The sequence below is a fragment of the Teleopsis dalmanni genome, chromosome 2, assembly GCF_002237135.1.
Source record: "Teleopsis dalmanni isolate 2A chromosome 2, ASM223713v2, whole genome shotgun sequence".
In the NCBI taxonomy this organism is placed as follows: Eukaryota; Metazoa; Arthropoda; class Insecta; order Diptera; family Diopsidae; genus Teleopsis; species Teleopsis dalmanni.
In genome coordinates, this window is record NC_051847.1 from 227,274,219 (window position 1) to 227,296,885 (window position 22,667).

Here is a 22,667-nt window from a genome sequence, read left to right on the forward strand (position 1 = left end):
TAAAACACGCATCAATAAGCAGCAAGCAAGGGTTTTCTGGTGCAATGCAACAGTAATTGCAGTTGAAGTAGTTGCAACAGTATTTCATTGCAGTTGCAGTTGCTGTTGCAGTCGGTGTTACAAATGGTTTGTAATGATTTCTTTTATTGAATATTTCATTTGTTCGTTTTTTCTAATAACTTTTATTTTTGCGTATTGGCATTGAAATTCTTATAATGGCTTTTGGATTTCATTGGATTATATTAAGCTGCATTAGTTTCATATACACTTCTTTCTATATTTTTGTAGTTCTTTGTTTTTTTTTGCAATGACACAGAATATGTTACGCTTTAATTATTATTTCGGCTACTAATAATATATAATATGAATATATAATTCTATTTTCTTAAATACTACTTCGATGTGAACTTTAAATGCTTACATCAAATTAATATTTTCATTTCTGTGTAGATTATTTAAAGGATTCATTAGTATTTTGTTACTAAAATGAAGCCAAACTTCTCTCAAGATCTTAAGGCTTTTATATAGTTTTTTAGTTATATGTGTTTTTGCCCAATTCGAATCAGATTTCATTCCGCATAAAATACTGTAAATTTAAAAACTATGACTTACAAAATAAATTGAAAATTATATATTATATTCATGTCAATTGTAAGAAAGCTGCCTTACTTCATTTATGCATACAGTCAGTGCGCAATAGAAGTAAAAGTTCCCAACATTTTTTAATTATGCCTTAAGTGTAAATGTAGATAAAATGACACTTTAGACATTTAGCCAAATGTAGATAATTTTTATATTAATAATTTGATTTTGACAATATAATTTGACAATATTAATTTCCACTTAGGGCATCTATTGGCAATTATATGTAATAATGTATGTAAACAAGTAATACACTTTATAAGCAATGTATATGATACCCATAGGTTACAACAACAACAACAACAACAACAATATCTCTTCTAAATGTAAACTTCAATCACTGAGGAACGTAATATGATGCGATACACCAAAAGAAAGTTTCTACCAGGTATCAATAAAAATTAATCTCTGTTTATACCTGCAAATATTATTAGAATTTCTTATTTATTCGCAACCAATCATTTAATCCTCTAATCACTTGTTGCATATATAGTAAGCTTACAATATTTAATTATTAAATTTATGCATTGAAAGGGTCATGTAATAAACATTTTTTTGACAGTTTAATAACTTCAATTACTTCATGCTATTCTTTAATAAAACACAGCACCGACATCAGTAACAATCGGTATAAATCAATAAACAATTAGCAAATATATATTATCACTATTCTATTAGGAAATACTCAGAAATACCTCTTAAGTTATGAACTGAAGCATACGAATTGATATGAGAACAAATTACCTTGTAACCCCAACAACTTATTAATCATATATAATTTATTAACACCAATTGCTCCTCCCATGTTTGTATTCTTAATATGCTTAAATTGCTTTTTAATTAAATCGTTTGACTTTATTTATTTATGTATCGTATGTAGAATACTACGGGGAATCGCGTTGAAAAACATCGAAAAGCATTGTAACTTTTAACTGAACAAAAAAGACTAAAATATCTGCAAGATATATATACATGAATGTATATACATACATGTGTATGTATGTAAATATATATGTAACATACATAAAATTAAAAATGTCAATTATTTTTGCGTTTTTGTAATTGTTTTTATGATTAGGTTCTCGCCTATTTTTACAGCCATACCAAGGTGTTTTATATGGTATGTGACGCCCTCTTATGTACACAGTTTTTTCCTGTGAAGTTTTTAAAAGATATTTTCACACAAGACCTGAAATAAACTATTTTCTTATTGCAATTTTAATTTATTTACAATTCATCATTTAATAGTAATTTTAAATACCCGCATAAATATATATACCTATATAATTAAAACAGTAGGTATTTTGTATTCTTTCTGAAATAGATATATTATACATGCTTTCCAAATCTATTATTTATTTATTTCTATTAGAGCCAGTGCACTTGAGCACTTTTACTCTTTCTTAACTCGAGGTATTTTTAAAACACTTCTTTACGCCTTGACTGGATTATTGTTTATTACTTCATTAGACTAAGCAATAATTGACCTCAGATCTGCATACCTCCCCAAAGAGCCTTCAACCATTCTGAGATTTGATAACGTGGTGTAGGTAAGTCTGTCAGATTTCGCAAATAATTTCAGGGCTCTATCCTTTATTTTTAAAAGCTAATCAAACAATATAGTATTATGTTATGCTATTATGTTATAATAATTATTATGTTATAATTAATCAATATAGTATTATGATTTGTTATGATATGTTATGATCACCAATATTCGAAATCGAATTGGCAAATAAAGAAGGAGATCCTTTATTTTTTTTTATGGGTTAATCTTGAGGTCCCTGAGGATGTCATATACCATGGTACTTTGAAAAGTCTTCTCAGAGTCTGACTTTGTGCAATTTCTAGCTGGCGAATAGTACTGTCTGAAGCTTTGTTGAACGCTACACAATCATATAGAAGTGACTGACGAATTATTTTGTTATATATCAAATCTAAATTCTATTTAACATTCTTTGAATTTAAGATATCATAATTGTAACAAAAGAGTAGTGCAAATATTACTACAATTTAATAAGGTTGTTTCAAAAAAATTATGTTAAGTACACTTATATTTCTAAACTTTAATTTTATTTTGCTTAAAATGGTTCATTAATTAATTCAATAATATATATATACAGTACAGTCAATAAGTAAACGGAAATTATATCACACTTTTGATTGAAATTTCCATCAATTTTTATTAAGAGTTTGAGTCCCGCTACACGGTGAATTTCTCCCTGTGAGATATGCTCACAGTACTAGATCCTTTGTGGATATAACTTATATATAATTAAACGTATATTTACCCATATTTTCAAAATGATGAGAATTTATATTTTAGCCTCATAAAAACGATATCTTATATAATTCCACGAAAAAAAGTGAAAAAGTTGAAATTTCCTATTTTTGAAAAAGTCTGCTGACTTTGATCCCATACACATTAGATATTGATATGCATCTGCATTATTTACTTCTGTTAATGAAAGGCTAATTTGCATAAGATACATTATTTATTTCTTTTTTATAGTAATAAATTTTATTATCTTATCTTTATATAGTGTTCTAATAATCCAATTTGAGAGTTTATCTGCTTTTTTATACTTGAAAACCATTTTTATGTATGTTAACGACCATATAAAAATATTTGAAATAAATACTAAAATTTAGTTTATTAGCTTGGTTAACTCCCTAGCTGCCACAAAAATTGGGTTGGGGTTCAGCATTTAATGAGCTTTATACTGATGTTATGTTTATCAAGTTTTGTTTTTGTTTACCACCCACAGGTAAATTCGGTTAAACAATATTAATAGGTAACCATGTGCTGCTGCCCACATTCGCTAAAGTATTTTTCAGCAACTGAAATAATCGACAATATTTTGGCAATATGTGCCACAAGTAATACGAAGTATTTATGTATAAAGTCTGGCTACAGCTCCAAGCAGACTTGTTGCACTCTGACATAGTTGCAGAGATATGTAGAATGCAGCAATTCCGAATTTAAGATAAGTCAACTTTATATCCAAGAATATATTGTGTGGCGGTAAAATAATAGAAACATCAGCTACAATAATAATCAATAATGAACACAAGAGATAAGCTTTAAACGCGAGTATTTTATGTACAGTATCGAAAATTTGTATTGAAACCAACAACAGTAACTGGAAAAGCAATAGCAATAGCAATAGCCATAGCACAATGTGTAGCAACAATAAATGTGGCCACAGTAATTGCAGTATGCCAAATGTATTGCATGAAGATATGGGTTATAAGATAGAAAATAAAAATACAAAATACTTGCTCAAAGAAAAGTAAAATTTATATAAAATGTGAAAAGATAAAAAATATGTAACAAAAAAAAAGCGTTAGTATAGTCGCAGCATATTCAATAGCAGCTGAAATCCATTATTTGACAGTCCAGCAACTCGTGATTCAGTTCATTGATTACAGCAAGACGAACGCCCAAAACTGCATTGTTGCATATTTTGGTTTTTTTGCATCTGAGTTTTGGTGTTTTGATGCAAATTGTATGTTAGCTGTGCAACAGTTGCTGCAACATTACAAACATTACTAACATTACTAACATTAACACGTAACTCATTAGCTTAATGGAAAACTTGACAAAATACCAGTAAGGATTTATTAATTAAAATCTTTTTAGCTTAAACTACACTGGACAAATTTCTTCTCATTTACAAGTAATATTTGTTTTGTTTTATTTTTTTGCAATATATAAATAAAAAAAGTATTTGTAAATGCACATACTCTATTGCATTTAATGCAATAACCATAACCAATGCCAACTCCATGCCTCTTGCAGTTTGCAACATTTTTTAACATGCGAAACATTTTTCTATCAAATTAGTACGAATATGAAGATACAGACACATCAGGATATGACTATATGACTAGTAACAGTTAAAAGAATATTTTTTGTTAAATAATTAATTGCAAAATCAATGTATTTAAGAGCTAAAACATATTACAGTCAATTAAAGCAAAGTAATTCAATTATTTTTGTAAGCTGAAACACCTTCTCAGCATCAGAAACATGTTGCCGCCGCTATTGTTGTTGCCATTGCTTTTAAGCAAACGCAACACACACAGCAATACATCTTGCAGGTATATGTATGTGGTGAATGTTTCATTCATTATTCTTGGCTTAAACTAGATTAACACCGTAATGCACTTACGATACGATACCAATAACGTAAGTAATTCCAATTTCTTTACGTTGTTCTGCTAAGTCCAATGTTTTTTACAGTTTCTTTATTTATTTGTTTACATTTATAATTGTGTGTGTGTTAGTATTGTTGTTAGTTTCTGCAGCAGTTTAATTTTTTGTTTATTATTGATATTGTTATTACTGTTCACTGTGCTAGTATATGAGTATTTCTGTAGTGCCAAGCTCAGCATATATATTGGACTACATCGCAGTAAGCAAGCACAGTTTGTTAACAGTCCTAGTCGCGATTCTAGGAGGTTAAAACAGTAACAGTGCTAGCAGTTTTTTATTTAGAGAATCGCGTTAAAATATAAATAAATAAAATAATAAAAATTTTCGTGATATATTCGTAATTTAACGTCCTTAACTCTATTGTGATTTTTAAAATGAAACCATTTGTAAGTAAGACTAAGAATTTACATTGTGTTCAAATTTAACAGTGTCCTTTTCTGAGATTCAAATTACTGTTAAAAATATTAAAACTTTAAATTGTGCATATCTAAGCAAAAACTCGCAATCTGTCAGTGTTAGTAAATTCAATCATTTCAAAAAAAATCTTTTAAGGAGTGTAAAATAATACTATAAATAATAATATAAAATATAAAAAGGGAAGTGAGGCTTATTTAAAATACGCATAGGTTTTCCAGTATGTCAATTAAGGCAGAGGACTAATGAATTAAATTGTGTTAATTTAAATATAAATAATACAAAATAAATAATAAAATTAAAAAAGAGATGTGACAATATAATATAAATATATAAATTATTACTAGTAGCATAGAATACCTAATATAAATCATTATACAATAGATTATATCAAATATTTGAGAAGAAATTAATGCATTTGAAAGCGAACTAAAATTTAAGTAAAAGTATCATACTTTTTTGATATATATATATTGTAACTGAATTTATCTTTTCTATTAAATTTTTTTTAATAATATCGTTTGGTGATAGATTTAGTTCACACTTCAAACTGTAAGTGTGAGATACACGATATTATTGCAAAAAAAAATTAATGCTTTCAGTGTTAGTTATATAGTTAAATTGATCCTTTTTAACATTCTGTAACCGGTAAACTGTAGTCTCTCCATAAGGCGACAAAAGTATTTTAAAATATCTTGGTCTGTACTTGTATCAAAACGAAAAAAATAGAGTTCAAAAATTAAGCTAGGGGGTGTGGTAAGCTTTAACCTCTATTCAAGTCAAATAGGAGCCATTTCTATAGGGACATACTTAGACGAAAATGTACTATTAGAGTTTTTATGATAATAACAATTTGTAATATGTATATTCATATCGTAGCAGTATTAGTATAAATATTTTGTGCGTCATTTAACACAGTCATTTAACACTATTAGATTATTCATTAAACTGATTTGCAATGAATTGTTTGCAATATATCTTTCCAAATATTAAATGGAATATTAATCGAATATTGTGTAAAACGTAAAGTAATGAGGCAATTATATATACAATCAACTTAAGAAATTTAATTATTTTAATCACTTAGTAAACCAAATTAAATGTAAAAATAAATGAAAAATATTGTAGTTTCTATAGATTTGCGGTTGAATGACTTTAACTGGTTATAGTTTTGATTGAAGTAAATGCAACTTGACTTATGAAAAAATTGTATTATGGAGCAATTTTATTAATTGTTAACAATAGAAATTTTGCAAGGTTATTAGGTATTAGTTTAATTAATTTAAAATACCATTTTAAGCAAAGAAAATTTGAAATATTATAAAATATTTATATTATTTGCGACTGTAACGTAATTAAACTAAGAGTAACTACATTTTTTTATAAATATTTTTTTCACTTACAGTTCATTTTAGCTGCGCTGCTTGTTGCAACGTGTTCAGCCTATCCATACGGTGCTGTCTCCACACAATTTCAACATTTGGACCCACATAGTCATACATATTCTTATGGTTATTCCGATCCAAATTCGCAAAAACATGAATCTCGATCACATGATGGGGTCACACGTGGCTCCTATTCCTATGTAGATGGTCATGGTCACCTTCAATCACTATCATATACAGCTGATCCACACACTGGATTCAAGGCAGTTGGCACAAATCTACCAGAGGCTCCATCACCTATTGCTGTTGCTCATCAAGCGGCAGCTCATGCCTATGTGCCATACTCTCATGCTTCAATTGGTCATCCCGTAGTTTTAACTCACGGTGGCGTACCAGTGGATACACCAGAAGTTCAACATGCTAAAGCTGAACACGCTGCAGCCCATGCTGCAGCAGCTGCCGCTGCACATTATCCCGGTCATCATCTATACAAACGTTCTTTATATGGTGGCAATTGGGCTTATGCTCATCAATCTCTCGGACATGTACCTCTTACACACGGTGGTGTTCCCATCGATACACCTGATGTACAAGCTGCAAAAGCCGAACATTATGCCGCACACGCTAAAGCTTTGGGTGCTTATTCTCATGCTTCACATTCCACTCATTCGATTGCTCCTGCTGTGCATGCTCATGGTTATCATATTCCTGTTATACATAATGGTGTACCAGTTGAAACTCCAGAAGTACAACATGCCAAGGCCTCTCATTATGCAGCACTAGCTGAAGCTTCAGCAAGAGCTGGACCAAGCGGTCATGACGATGGGCACTATGACGGACGATGGGATGGTGGTCATTATGATGGTGGCAATTATGGTGGTGGCCATTACGACGGTGGCAATTATGGTGGTGGTCATTATGACGGTGGCCATAAAGGACCAATACATATTCCAGTTATTCATAATGGTGTACCAGTTGAACCTGCAGAAGTCCAACATGCTCGTGCAGCTCACTTAAGTGCCTTGGCTGCAGCTAGCCATGGTGCGGGTCATCATTATTAAGTAAACTCGATCGATAACAAATACAAACAGCTTTATGTGGACAAGTAGTGAGCTACATCTAAGTTTCAATATGAATTCTATTAACACAACATTCGCCATTTTAACATATAACTATTTTAAACACTGTCAATTTATACTTAAAATACTATTGTGATACATATTTTATATGCTCTTATTTCTCCCTTCACTTAATCATACTTTTTGATTCATCCAATTTGAAGTGATCTATTTCTTCAATCAACTTTTTCTGTCTTTATTCTATATCCATTTAATGCTCTTTGATATCTGTTATCTAATTCGTCTGTTATTGAATCTATAAACTAAGTACTTCTTAACTATTTGAGTTTCATTTTCCTCACTGCTGAACCATCACATGGACCAACAATTAACGATAGCGAACCGAAGACTCTCCCTAATTACGAATGCTTGAATATGATATTAAATACGAAATGATACTGTAATAAAATAAATATACAATCAAAGAATTTGAACACAAATAATTGATGTCTTTTACTGAATATAAATGCAGAAGTTGTCAAAATTAGAATTAGCGTGAATTAGGTCAACCACAATGTTGACTTATGGAAGATCTTTCAACCCAAAATATGATCAATAATTCCATGAGATAAAAAGGTAATTTGGAACGAATTAAAGTAGCAAAGACTTAGAAGTCAGCATTTCATTAAGGTATGAAGTTTAACCTCATCCTACCATTAACTACCAATAACTTTTTACAGCGACGGAGCAACATTAAGATGATTGGAATGGATTCCAATTGCGATATGTAAAAATGCCGATATATATTATTATTAAAAAGTATACTCAAATAAAATTTAATAAAAACTGGTATCCTTATTTTTGACATAAACTGTTATTGAAAAAATATAATTTGAAAAAATTAGTTATTAAAAAGCAACATTGAACTGAAATAAAATAATAGTTGAATAGTATTTAATAATGTTTATTTGTTCAACACAAAAAGCTTTAGTGACTTCAATTATGACGATGTTTTGCTATATCGGTATATCTGGTGATCGATTATCTCCAAGTTGTAAAATATTGGAGACAACAGTTATGGAGCGTATTTGCACCGAACAATATCCAAAATATATCTCAAATATATACAAGGATGAATTGGTCAATACAAGTGAAACTTATTCCGTATTCAGATTTAAAAGTGACCAAAATTCATATTTCGTTACTTTTAAAGCAAGTGGGTTGCATATTTGTGCGTCCCTTCAAGTTATTGACACGGACCACTATGAATGCATCAGTTATAAGCGTATAAGGCCCGTTGTAGCCCCATATAGTTATATGCGTTGCATGAGTTTACACTTGAGGCTAGGAGATGATCTACTGCAGTATTGTTTCAAGGGAAGCAATATTTTGGAAAATGCTGAGCCACAAAATTTTATTGCTTTTCATTATGCCAGTACTGCCTTGTATGAATCGAGACAGATTGTAAAAAGTATCGCATCACATTATAGAATATCTTCAATGTTATTGATAATCACAATTCTGATATCATTATATAGTAAATAGAATTCATATAAGTTAATAAATTATTCTTTGAATACGTATGAATTTATGCTAATAAATATAAACATTTTTAACTTAGTTCAATTTTAAACGGTCTTTTTCAAGTCTCTTATTTTTAAAAGTAATTAAACACATAGTTTTCACTTTAAATTTTTAAAAATCCATTTCTTAATAATAAAATTAAATTACCAAATGAATTACATAATAATTTACTCAAAACAACTTTACTTTTAATAGAGCAATTATTGCTCCATTGAAGTTGAAAACTGGATTCGATTATTTGGTATTTAATTCTTACATGTGCTATAACTTTCTTTGGAAAAAATTTTTCATTCACACCCTTTATACATGACATGAATAAATATATTAAGTTAATTAATATATTTGTAACAGAATAAGAAGAAAACATATTAGGTATTGGTTTATTATTTTTTGTCATAAGTATTATTAATCACAACATACCTAGTTCGAATAGTAATTAATCTTCGTCTCAATATGGTTTGAGCTTTTATGATGGACCTGTGACAATATGGAAATGGTGCGAACTGTATGACTGCAATTCTTGATAAAACGCTTACTTGAAACCATCGTCAACCATCAACAAAAGTTACCACAAAAGCAGCAAAGGTGTTCTCTGGTTGTACAAGACTCGACATCCACCGTCAGGATGGGAATTATAAAAGACTTCTAGAGTCTGATTTTGCATAATGTATGTAAAGAGTTTGTGTAAAGAGTGTTAAAGCAGTAGTATGGCCAAATATTACAATAATGTATTTTATTGTAGATCTTGATTGCTGATAGTATAAAATATATTGAAACAATGAATCTAAGCACATTTAATTATATTATTACAGTGATTATATTTTTATATATTTATGCAGACGTAAGCATAGACTCATAGAAATACACGTTTTATGTGATATGGATGTGAGAAATACAAAAACTATTAAGCAAAGTGAAAATAAGATGCAAGTATAGCAGCAGATGTCCAACTCACAAGAAGAAACAGCAGTTCATTCCAATGAAGTTGATTGTTTACATACATGTGAAATAAAGTCTATGAAATATGCAGATTGATTTGCTTTTGAGTCTATCTGAGGCAATAATTGCTCTATAGATTTAATCAAATGTAGTGCAGTAATGAGCGCAATGCTCAGAAGTAATTAAATTCATCGTGGACGCAGCTTCCAATATCGAATAGAGCCATATGGAATGATGTTAAGTGTAAATTATAATATTTTTGCGGATATGACTAGTGCAATATATATTTAGTATCGATATGATAAAATATACTGTCACAATATCCGCATTTAATCCTATTGGTATGCATTTGACTATTTATATGTGAGTAGTAAACATAATATCATATCATATGATATATCTCTTTCTGTTGACATTTTGTGTACATACAAAGATACCATGTATGTATATTTCTGTTTTGATTCATCGAGAAGGTTTAGCTTTTTAAGGAATTCTTAAACTAATCTTAAAGTTACCTGATGCATGTTTACTGCCTTGATAGCCGCTTGACGTTCTGCCAGTATCGCGATATTTTTTTCCCGGTATTTTCGTCCAATATTGAAAAGAACCAGTGCTACCCAATGCTTCTTGCCTACTCGAGTTTGCCCCCTTCGGCATCTTCCTCCGCAAGCGAGTGTCAGTGAACCATGCGATTGTGCCGCCCATGAGCTAAATGTATTAATTTGTAACATTATCTATGAAAGTCAATGAAAATTTTTTCGATTTATTCGAAGGTTTCCAGAAATGTTGTCAAGATTTTTCTATGTTTTTTGTTTTTCTTTCAGATCGGCTACGCTACAACATAGTAAGACAATACTTTTCTTATAATAATATTATTCAGCTAAATTTTATTCTTTTCTGTTTTTGGTATCTTTATTACTTTAATAGGGAAACTTTGCTTAAACATTCTCTAGTCCAAAAAGAAAAATTGAATTTTAAGCCAATTCATATATAAAAAATAAAATCTAACAGCCTACAAATATGCAATAAAAAATCGGTGCTAGTTCTTTAAAGATCTCATATAGATCTTGCCGGTACATATACAAGAATAAACTGTATTTGCGAATGCCAAAACTTATGTTAACATTATTATATCACAGCAGAAAACATTTCTTTAATATCGAAGAAATATGTTAAAATAGAGGTACAGAGAGGTATAAAGAGGTATATTTTTTTTTTTTTAATTTTATTTCTATTCTTTTGAAATTGCACAAAATATAAAATATTTAAGGTCTTTATTTTAAATTATATTTCTTAAGTTACAAGTCAGATGTTCTAGTTAAGTTTTTCTCCTAGTGGAGGTCCAATGCTTCACCAGGAGGAAGTAAGTTAGTAAGACATGTAATATTGATTTCTTCTCGGTAATGCCTACTTCAAGAGCGTTTTCCGTAATATAAAAAGTTCTTTATTTTGCTTCATTACATCCTCTTAATCTCTTAGATAAGTATGAAAGTTTTTCAAATGGCTAATCTAAGTTCATAGCCCCTAACAATAACTCTTATTAGTTTGGTAGTAACATCATTTTTAACGTTTTTAAAAAAAATTATTAAGTATTTCCCCAGATATTTGAGTTAAGCAGTCTAAATATTACCAGACAGATTAATTCATAAAATTAGTGCGATATAATGTCACGGAATGACAGATTCTGGTCGTGAGTTCTATAGAGTTCTATATAGTCTTAAATGTTTTTTAGTCTGCTTTTAGAGAGCTCATTCATAATTCTTTAGACATTTCCGAAAACATTTGGTTTAGCCTTTACAAACGATTTTTTATGGTATAAATGTTATGGAACACGCTGTGAAAATTTTAGATTTTTATTGTGATAAGCTCTAAAACATTTTCGATAGATTCTGTAATAGCTTGAATTGTATCTAACTTCCAATTAGCTTTGTGAAGGGAAGCGACCTATAGTGATTTGTGGTGTTATGCATATTTTTTTAGTATTTGCTATAAAGTTCAGAGTTGTGCGTAAAATATTCAATTTAATTTGATATAGTTATTGTATGTACTCTCTTCAAATTAAATACTAGAATTTACGAGTTTAGAACTTTTATTTCTATTTTATATATATATTTTGAATTCGTTAATACATATTGAAAATTTAATATAACTTAATGAAAAATATTAAAACAACACAGTTTATAGGAATAAAGATCCAACGTCCAGAGTACTATTATTTTTATGCCACACTAAAAAAATGATCAATTTCAAATTTAAAAAAACTTCTGTAGATATTTTGTAATATTTTACTTACACGATGGGTCCACGAAATTGACTTTTAGTATTCTGAGCCAATTGTAACAAATTATCTCTACTCCAAAGCGAGGAGGTTCTAACCACTCTGGAACCTGATTCACCATCAGCACCAGTTTCACCATCAGCACCTCCTACACCTCCTATATCCCCTGCTCCACCTGGTCCACCTTGACCACCCGCACCACCCGTACCACCTACATCACCTGTTTCTCTTAGCATTCCGAATTCATTTAAACTTGTTGTTCTTCCAATTTCTACACCACTACCTGCTAAACGACGGCTATTTAAATCGATTAAACTATTCCATTCATTAGACCATGGAACATCATTAGCTACTACTCCAATACCATTATTTTGTTCTTGAACATTAGCTACTTCAGGATTATTAGCTCCGCCAACTTGTAAATTTTGACTTTCATCTACCGCTCCATTAACATCATCTCTTGTTAATTGACTATTTTCCCAAGTATTTTGTTGTGGTACTTCGCCAATTAGTAAACGTTGTTCCTGTAATTGGTCAGAAAGCCATCCGCCTTGTTGACTTGCACCATTATCAGCACTTACTGCATTTCGATCTCTGACATCAGCAACAGTTGCTATGTCTGGATTAATATTTTGATTAATCAATTGGTTTGCAAGCAATTGATTTTGTTGATTCAAATTAACATTTGCAATTAAAGTATTTTGTGAGTTAGGGATGCTGCCATCTTCTGAAGTAACAGGATTTAAATCAGCGGCTGCTGCAGTGCCTTGCTCAATTAATTGATTAGGGACAAGACCATTTAGTTCAGTAGGAGCAATGTTTGCAATTAAGCCACTATTTCGATCCAGAGGAGAATTAATACCTTGAGCAGCGAATTGGTTGGAAATCCAAGCATTGGGTTGGCTTTGAATAATATTCGGATTATTGGAGACATTATCGACATTAGCGCCGTTAGCAACTAAAGTATTTTGTGAGCTAGGGCTAGTCTCATCTTCTGAATTGATAGCTTGAGCAGCGAATTGATTGGAAACCCAAGCATTTGGTTGGCTGTGAATAATATTCGGATTATTGGGGACATTATGGACATTATCGCTATTAGCAACTAAAGTATTTTGTGCATTTACAATATTACCATCAACGACCGCAGGACGATTCTGATTAATGGCTACAGGAATAGCTTGTTGAAGTAATTCATTGGGAGTCCAAGAATTTGGTTGCTGTCTAATCAATACAACATTAGGATTGATAGCACCATTGATATCTTGTAAAGGTAATTGGTTAGTAGTTAAAGCACTTGGTTGCTCTAAGTTTCCGTTAGAAACTAAACTGCTTGATTGGACTAAAGTGCCTGTTTGACTAGCATCTATATTAGCGATGTGTGCATTAGCATTCTGTACGTCATTGACAGCGATTGCTTGGTTTGGATCTCTTATTGTATTGATGCTTTGTTGAACTAATTGGTTACTAAGCAAAGCACTTGATGGTATGGACGCTGCTTTTGTAATAAAAGCATTGTTTTGATTAAGAGGAGCACTAATGCTTTGAGTTGCTAATTGATTAGGATCCCAATCACTTAATTCACGTATGGCTCCATTAGAAATTAAAGCAGGGTTTTGTTCGAGAGGTGCATTGAGACTCTGTGTAGGTAAGTGATTCGGAATCCATGAATTGGGTTGGCTTATTGCAGCTTCAGCGATAATTGATTTTTGTTCATTGTTAATATTACCGTTCACAGTGATGAGTCCACGTGAATCTAAGTGAGTATCTAGTCCTTGTTGAGCTAATATGTTGGAATTCAAGATTTCTTGCTGACTTATAGCATCATTGGGGACTGCAATAGCGTTAGGACTGACGGCACTGATGATGCCTTTTGTACTCGGTTGGTTGGTAAGTAAAACAGTAGGTTGGTTTCCAACCAAAGATGAAGCTGAGGCGATATTTTTTTGAATCAACTGGTTAGCGAGTAAAGATATGGGTTGTGTTGCAATATTTGAAGACACAGCAGCTGTTTCTAGCTTATTCGTGAATAAATTAGTTGGTTGCGTAATAACAGACTTGGCTACCAAAGTATTTGGATTTATGCCAGTACCAATATTTTTCGCTACAACTTGATTGTTGTGTACACCTTTGGATATATCCAACGGATTGTTGGTAATTAATTCAGAATTTACTTGGTTAATCACATGATTATTGCTTTGTAAACCATTGACTGCATTTGGACCAATAGTAGCAATTCTACTTGCTACAACTGTGGAACTAACATCCGTGTGTAATGCATCCTTTGCATTTGATATTATAGGTATTTGTGCATATGTTCCATCTGCTACGCCGTCATTTTTCAGAAAAGCAGTACCTACTAATATATAATCAACGGTAAATAATTCAAAAATCGAATGTAAGGATATTTTAATAATTACCAGTAGAAATTAAAGGTGGGCTATGTTGAGTAACAATTGCCGGAGCGACTATTTGCTTATTTATAGGCTGAAGGTTGGGCAAAGTTGAAATTTTGGCATCATTCCAAATTGACGTTAATCTTACGGAATTCACTGATAATGTTGATATATTTTTTGTTAACTAATGATTTAAAAAAAAATAAAGACATGAGCAAATTTATATTACCATAAGCCCTGTGCTTTTTTGAATTTTCAGCTGTTACATCATCAATCCATTCGCCTTCATTACCGGGCTGCGGCTTGTAAGAGCCATCATCAGCATCTTCAACACTATCTTTCCAGCTGCCATCGTCGTCAGGTTTGCTGACAGAAATAAGAGATATAGGTTGTAAAGAGATGCCGCCAATTACAGTAGTTGCTGGATGGCTTATCACACTACCTTTGACGTCCACAAAGTGGAGTTGGGAAATAAGCGAAACCAGCAATGTCTGAAAAGTGTCTATTAGATATTATAATTATTGGAGATTTATTTAAATTTTACTATTGCAAGCTTCATTTTTTGAGTTCCGCTTAGTTGTTATAAGCAAACGCTTAGTGCTGCGTTCAGTTAGTTATTAAACCTAAAGTTTTGCTGAAGTTGTTCATTTCTGATCATTTCTGTTAAATGCAGTTCATTAGCATAAGTGCAGCTTAGAACAGAAAAGAATAAACTAACATTTGTAATTATCTTAGTAAGCACGAAGAAATGTTGTTCAATTTGTTGATCATATTTGTTTAGGGTCACGTTGCAGTGTTCAAACTTCAATAATTGAAAACATAATAGTAGAAAGTTAAAAGTATCCTTCCTGCAGTTTTGACTAAGGATATGGTCAAATCCATTCATCGAGCGAGATACAGAGGTCTCAAAGAAAAATCAAAGAAAAATTTTCAATCTAAAAATCTTTAACATTCCAAAAACTGTTAATTTCTGTTTTTAATCTCTTCAATATCATTAAGTTTAATATTTAATATGTGCTTATACCTAAAGAAGATGATAATTCTTATGATTATAGAGTTTCAAAGTGTATTTTCAAAAAAAAAAATTTAAAGCTATTTTGATAGAAAATTTCACAGCTTCAAATTTTTTTTTTTACATTTATTATATATCCATAATTTTGTTATCGTGGGTAATTTCTTTTCCAGCAATTTTCCTTTTACCACGCATCCTTTTCCTACATTAATCCTTATAAGCGCACTATCTACTGCATTTTTGACAAAAATTTGAAAATTTCCTAGGTTGTATGAGATAGAAATTTACATGTTTGAACTATTCAAGAAATCATTTAAGTGTTGTTCTGAGATATTGATTGCAATACAATCTTAAATATATTGTTTAAAATTATACATAAAATCTATTTAGTAATAGATTAGTTCAGTTTAAAGTCAACTGCTTTTATTCAAAAATTGTATTTTATTTTTAATAGAACCCTTTTTTGGTTTCTATATGTATCACCTCGACACTATCAGACACCTAAGAACATAGATTAAAAATAGTTGAAAAATATGGTTTTAACTGCAATTAAGATATATTTTATGCATTGTTGCTGCGCTAAAATTATTTCACAAAATATCAAGAATTGCATTGAAACACAATTTGTAGTTATAATCTCGGCATAATTTAATTGCCATATATGTAGTTCACCAGATATGCAATTAGTAAACCAGATATTCTAGTTTCGCTTCATACTTCGATTGTGACCTTGTCACTTCATTTAGAGTTCTTGTATCAATATATTTTATAAATAGAGAATGCCATAGACAAATTAATATGAACTATGTTGACACGAAGAAAAACGGTAGACTCAAGTAAAAGTATGAATTATGAATATTTCTTACTATTATTAGAATATGTTTATTTGAAAATGATTTATAAAAAATTTTCACCAAACCAAAAATGTTAGTAAATGTAATGCTGTAATGAAGAGAGAAATTAAGTAAAAATTGTGAAATTCGATTGAGAGTTGATAACGTCGTCCATAATGATTGCAAATGTTTGAATAATTTTAGGGAATGCCATCTCAAGTCAATTGTTAACACTAGCCTTGAATAATTTACACAATAGTGGATTATATGGCAAGTCAAAGTTAATCAAAGTTAAAGACTATATTTTTGATCACCTTTAGTCATACTTCTTTTATAACGTGAATACTCATGGTTATTTGTTATGATTTATAAATAAAATGTTGTTATATTTTAAAAATGACATTATCCATATGTATTCAGATTTAGCTTTGAATGTATTCAATAATCTAATTCTATTAAAACTATTAATGATTAAATTAGATAGTTTTTAACGACCAATCCACTCTGTTGGAATTATTTTATAACCATTCTCTCCATTCTCTCATAAGTACAAAAATACTTCTGTATAGCTTCTTTTAAGCTATTTCGTAGTATAATTCTACGGGTTTCAAGGCTCACTACCAATAAGTGCTGTTATGTTTATTAGTGTTCAAATTGTTGGGATTTCTGCGTTACTATTGAGCTATATTTTATATTGAGAGTCCTAATGTTATTTTTTTTGTTTTATAAAATGTGACGCATGACATTGTGAAGACAAGAAAAAATTAAAAGGGTTCAAATAGTAAACAAAAGCAACAACAAACATTTAGTTAGTTTATTAAAATTTGGCTGATCATATAACGCTGTTTCAGTATTTTCAAATACTCATCAGTGATACATTAGTGATCTTTGGAAGTATTCGAATTTTTTATTTAGTTTATAGTCTGTATATAAGCTATTCCACAAAAGAATAGCTTTGAAATAAAAAATAACTTTCAATTCGCTGTACTTGTGTCCGAATAAAGCTATAGTTTATAAGTGCTTTGGTTAGTGTGACTAACAAAAAAAAAAGTTTCAAGAAAACTTGGAACTTGAGTATCGAAAGTTTGTGTGGCCTTGGCTACTTGAAAAGCATGATTAGTCATCGCTTCTAATTAGACAGGCACGGGGTTTAAGCAGTCCAAACAAATTATATATGGACTATAAACTAAATAAAAAATTCGAGTATTTCCTAAGATTACTGATGATGAGTACTTGGCAATACTCGAAACAGCTTTATATGGTCAGCCAAATTTCAATAAATTAATTAAATTTTTGTTGTTGTCTTTTGATTACTATTCGAAACCTTCTGAAATAAGGTTTTGGTTTTTAATTTTCGAAATTGACAGTGCGATGATTCGTTAAGTATATACCTCTGTTTCTTCTCGAAAGATCATACTTTTGGTCATAATTCACATGATTTGCTCTATTTTTTGTTATTTCAGAGCTTAAAGCATTTAAGATTTCACGGGAATTATAATTCCCGTTGTATCTTTGAAGAATTAATGTATAGGAGTTGTTACTGTATTTAAATAATATACTCGTATCTATTATATTTATTTTAAATTACTGGTTTTATCATTTCCATGCAACTAAACCAAATTTTGTAACGTTGAGTCTACTGTGGTTGTCCATTCTTCCGGTACTGAATTGAGCTCTGCAATTTAGTAGTTCACTTGAGTTTATACGAGCACACGTACGAACAGCATTGCCACATCTGTCAACAGCTTGACATGCACAAATGTCTAAGTCGGAGTGAAAGCAAAAGGGCGTGGACGGACGGAGCACAGCTCGTTCCTCTGAGCAGTTAACAGTTTGCATTATTTGTGCTTATATGCAGTAATGGCGTTGCGCATATTTAATTAGACCGTCAGTTCGCCGTCAATTGTGCTGTTCGATTTGATTAATCGGCCCACACTATTTCTGAAGTGGTGGTCATGGTTGCGCACAGAATTGACAATAGCTTTGAAGGCAGCATGTTACGCAAGTTTGCTTAAAGTTTCGTAAGAAATTATCTAGTTTACTGGCACAATGTAAAGGTTAAAGTGAAATGCCATTACTTACTTTACTTCAGCCAACTTAAAGAAAGAAATTGTAAGATGAATTGCAAATTTAATAAATTATTACCATATATGTAAAGCAAAAAATAGATTATTTGAGGTTACTTTTTAAACCTAAATTTAATTTTTAGTTTTTAACATACTTATAAAATATTGTGGTAAAATTTGCATAAAATGCTTAACTAAAGTAAGTGGAGTAACTATTTTACGCCCCTCGGCTAAACCACACCTGACTGCATTACCCAATTTTTAAATTTCTCAAGGGTCAATAGCTTTCAGTATATAGTTGCTTGCAATTGTTTTTGCCATTTTTATTTTAATCTCTATAATATAGCTTAACAATCGCGCTGGCGCAATAACACCATTGACTTTTCTTACTTTATTAATGATTTTTGGCTTAGATGAGGTCTGATTTCTAGATTTTAATTTTATTTTTTTCATATTCTCCCCTGATTAGTGAAATAGATTCTGCTCTCTGACCTTCACGATCTATGATTAGTATTTCCTCAATTTATTTCGGAGAGGTATTTAAAAAAAAGTGAAAATACTCATTCATATGCGACTATACTATATATATGTTAGAAGTTTTGTTAGAAAAGCCTCAGTAAGTTTTAATTATTTGAAAAAAATTATAAATTTTGCTTATTTTTTATTACTTGTGTTTTATGTTATCATATATAACCAATATGAAATATTCATTGCATTTGAATTCCTTATATAGCAAACATTATTTAGCAGTGCTTAAGCTAGCTTGCCAGCAGCTGCTACTAATCGAAAAAGCATCTTCCGCACATGCAAAACCGTTTATCTGCTTTGTGGTAGATTCTGCTCCTAATTTCATTGGAGTAGTTATTACGAGTATCTTAAGTTATCATCGTATTAAGGATGAAAATGTGTGTAGTGCAGCTTATACGTTCCCGACAAGCAAATGCAATAACAACACGCAAGGAAGGCATCAAATATTGCCATTCAGTAGCCTAAATGCCTGTCTTGTGTGTTGACTTGTACAACAATAATGACGCTTTAATTGATTTAGTGAAAGCCATTTCAGTTTCCTATAATTAATGCCTGGTCAGTATGAGTGATTTATTAATCAGGAGATTTTTGAGTACTTTGTTCCGGCGGACTTACAAGGCAAGTGTGGCATGTTTACAATAAAACACAAATTTAGTTAATTTATATATGCGTTTAGGAACGCTTCGTGAACCATATGCGGTCTTATTTCAATGAATAATTATCTTTTTGTTAAGCCTCAGTGTAGACATTGTAAATGAAACTAGTGTTGAATGTATTTAGTTTAAGTAGACGGTCAATAGTTTGCATAATAAATTTCTTACTTTTAACATATACATAGTAAGCAGTACATCGACATATGTAAATACAAGAAATACGTATACAAACATAGTCTAGTATATAAATATTATATGGTATTATATATACAACATAAACAAATATTTTTTAAGTTTCAAGAAATATGTTAATATAATTCAAAGAATAAAAAAATTATACTTAATAATAGTCAGAGAGATTGATCTTCATCTATAATTACTTTAATAGAGTTATATTTCATACGACTTAATTATTTATTTACTATATTTTTTTGACGTCATGATCATGAAATATATAATTTCTGAGATATTTAAAAAAGCCATATTTTTAACATTATTAGCTTGCAACATTTTATTTTATAAATTTTATATATATATTTATATTTTTCAGAAAAAAATTATTTTTGGACAGATATCTACTGCGATCTATAAAAGAGAACTTCCCATAACCGATCATTTTCTTTTTTTATATAATTTTTGGTGTTTTTATAAAATTTTTTTTTTTGTTGGGTTCTGAACTACTTTTTCTATGACACCTTTAGAAGTATGGACTGAATAATTACCTGAATTATAATTATTTAATGAGGAGTATTTAAAAAGGACTTCGTAATCTCTCATTAACTGATTCGAAATTAATTACTTGATAGTTTGTTTCAATTTGTAAAAGTGTTCTTGTCCGTGTTATTTACGAAACTCATCACTGCCTAAAAATGCTGGAGATGATAGGTACTATTTAGCTTGAATGTTGGGCATTAACAGTATAAGCTATTTAAAAATTGTGATGTTTATATTATAAAATTATTGTTTTAATATAGATTTTAGTCAGTTTATTTTAAAAATTTAATCAAGACGACCGAATAACATGCTTAAGTATTCTATTAGGATTAGCAGTATTAGGGGTGTGACCAGCAATAAGTAATTCTACATTTTGGTTTTTCCCGCAAATTCAGAGAAGAGAAAATTTTGCGTAATCTGATCTTAAAAGTGAGAACTGTTTGTGTGCTAAGAAGAATTAAAAAAAAATTAAAATATAAATCAATTTAATAACTTTATTGTTGTTTGAACTTGCATAAATAAATATATAATTTGTAATTATTATGCAAATAAATTAGTTCTTGCAATTGGTCCAATCACCTCGGTTTATATAAATACGGGCAAACAGTACATAGAAATCAGTTTGATTTTCTGCACTTGTGGAACAAACACTTCATAAAGCTTTGTTACAGTTTAACTGATGAGGATTTTCAAAATGAGAACCTCAACGGTAGCAAAATCAAAATGAATTTTTTTTAGAAAGAATAAATACTCAAGATATTTTCTATTTGTAGGCACTTCTGTTTATGGTTATTGGCACACTTTATTGTGTTCGAACTGATGGTAGTCTCATTGCAACTTCTGTGCTATTGCCAGGTGTTACTGGAGCTGGTGGTGGCGGTGGCGGAGGTGGAGCTGGCGGAGCCTTAGGAGGTGGTGGAGGCGGTGGCGGTAGTGGTGGCACTGCGTGGGGAGCTTGGGGTCATGGATTAGGTGGAGCTGCTGGAGGCGGAGGCGGCGGCGGTGGTGGCGCTGGAGCTGCTGGTTTGGGTCATTGGGGAGGATTATCTGGAGCTGGTGGTGGCGGCGGTGGTGGTGGTGGCGCTGGAGCTGCTGGTTTGGGTGTGTGGGGTGGTTTATCTGGAGCTGGTGGTGGCGGCGGTGGCGGTGGTGGTGGTGCTGGTGGTCTCAATGGCATTCATGGCTTGGCTGGTGCTAGTGGTGGTATTGGCGGTGGTGCTGGTGGTGCAGGCGGTCCTGGTGCGTGGCTTCATTAAAATTTGTAAATAATTAGGTTATAAGTTTTATAGAGGAAAATATAATTAATCATAATTAAATATTTAGTTGTTTTCAATTATTTTCGTTGTATAAATTATATTGTAGCAAGTAATTGAAAAAAAAATAAAAATTCAAATACAAACTATGTGAACATTTCAAAGATAATATTCTATAAAAAAGTGATTGAACGGATCCTTCATTCGAAAAAAAGTGTTCTGCTTCTAATACACATCTTCTTTAAATCTATTTAAACATCTTCATGTCATCTTAGTCGGTATGTATGGGTGGTTGTTTATAAACTTTGGTTGTACTCTTCAGGTGTATTCTTTTAACTGTAGTTCAAAATTTGAGAAAAAATTTTACTTGTTCACATTTACTTATTTCAATGATCAACAAAAATTTCTTTAAGTTAAACGCAACAATATATTGCACTATATTTTCAGATTAATACTCATATACAATAATTTCTAATTATATACTTAAACTCAAAAATTACACTAATTCTCATAGTATATAAATCTACTTCGTTTACTTTGTAACAACTCTCATTAGCTCTAATTCTTTTAGAGTTTTTACAACTTCAGCATTTGAGCCATATGTGATGAGTTTGCTCTAATTTTATAAGCTTTAATGAACTAAACAGTTCATTCAGATTTCAAAAATATATCCAAAATACACATTGTCTGCTAATA

General features: G+C 30.8%; 3 protein-coding genes across 4 annotated transcripts; 2 read left to right on the forward strand and 1 right to left on the reverse strand.

Annotated features, from left to right (window-relative positions):
- Window positions 1-5,070: 5,070 nt before the first annotated feature.
- LOC119685072 (histidine-rich protein PFHRP-III) lies at window positions 5,071-8,221 on the forward strand. The gene is made up of 2 exons (XM_038099261.1): window positions 5,071-5,247; window positions 6,681-8,221. The coding sequence occupies exons 1-2, from the start codon at window positions 5,236-5,238 to the stop codon at window positions 7,719-7,721; spliced, it is 1,053 nt and encodes a 350-aa protein (XP_037955189.1). The 5' UTR covers window positions 5,071-5,235; the 3' UTR covers window positions 7,722-8,221.
- Window positions 8,222-12,354: 4,133 nt separating this feature from the next.
- On the reverse strand, window positions 12,355-15,536 carry LOC119684174. Of its 2 annotated transcripts, none has more exons than XM_038098146.1 (5): window positions 15,457-15,536; window positions 15,142-15,403; window positions 14,937-15,068; window positions 12,535-14,872; window positions 12,355-12,469 (listed from the first exon to the last, which is right to left on the reverse strand). In XM_038098146.1, the coding sequence occupies exons 1-5, from the start codon at window positions 15,469-15,471 to the stop codon at window positions 12,460-12,462; spliced, it is 2,757 nt and encodes a 918-aa protein (XP_037954074.1). In that variant the 5' UTR covers window positions 15,472-15,536; the 3' UTR covers window positions 12,355-12,459. The 2 variants fall into 2 exon arrangements, with proteins under 2 accessions (XP_037954074.1, XP_037954073.1); XM_038098145.1 differs by having other exon boundaries at window positions 12,535-14,875.
- A 5,782-nt stretch (window positions 15,537-21,318) lies between these two features.
- Window positions 21,319-22,040, forward strand: LOC119683623 (glycine-rich cell wall structural protein). The gene is made up of 2 exons (XM_038097408.1): window positions 21,319-21,427; window positions 21,492-22,040. The coding sequence occupies exons 1-2, from the start codon at window positions 21,398-21,400 to the stop codon at window positions 21,972-21,974; spliced, it is 513 nt and encodes a 170-aa protein (XP_037953336.1). The 5' UTR covers window positions 21,319-21,397; the 3' UTR covers window positions 21,975-22,040.
- Window positions 22,041-22,667: the final 627 nt, after the last annotated feature.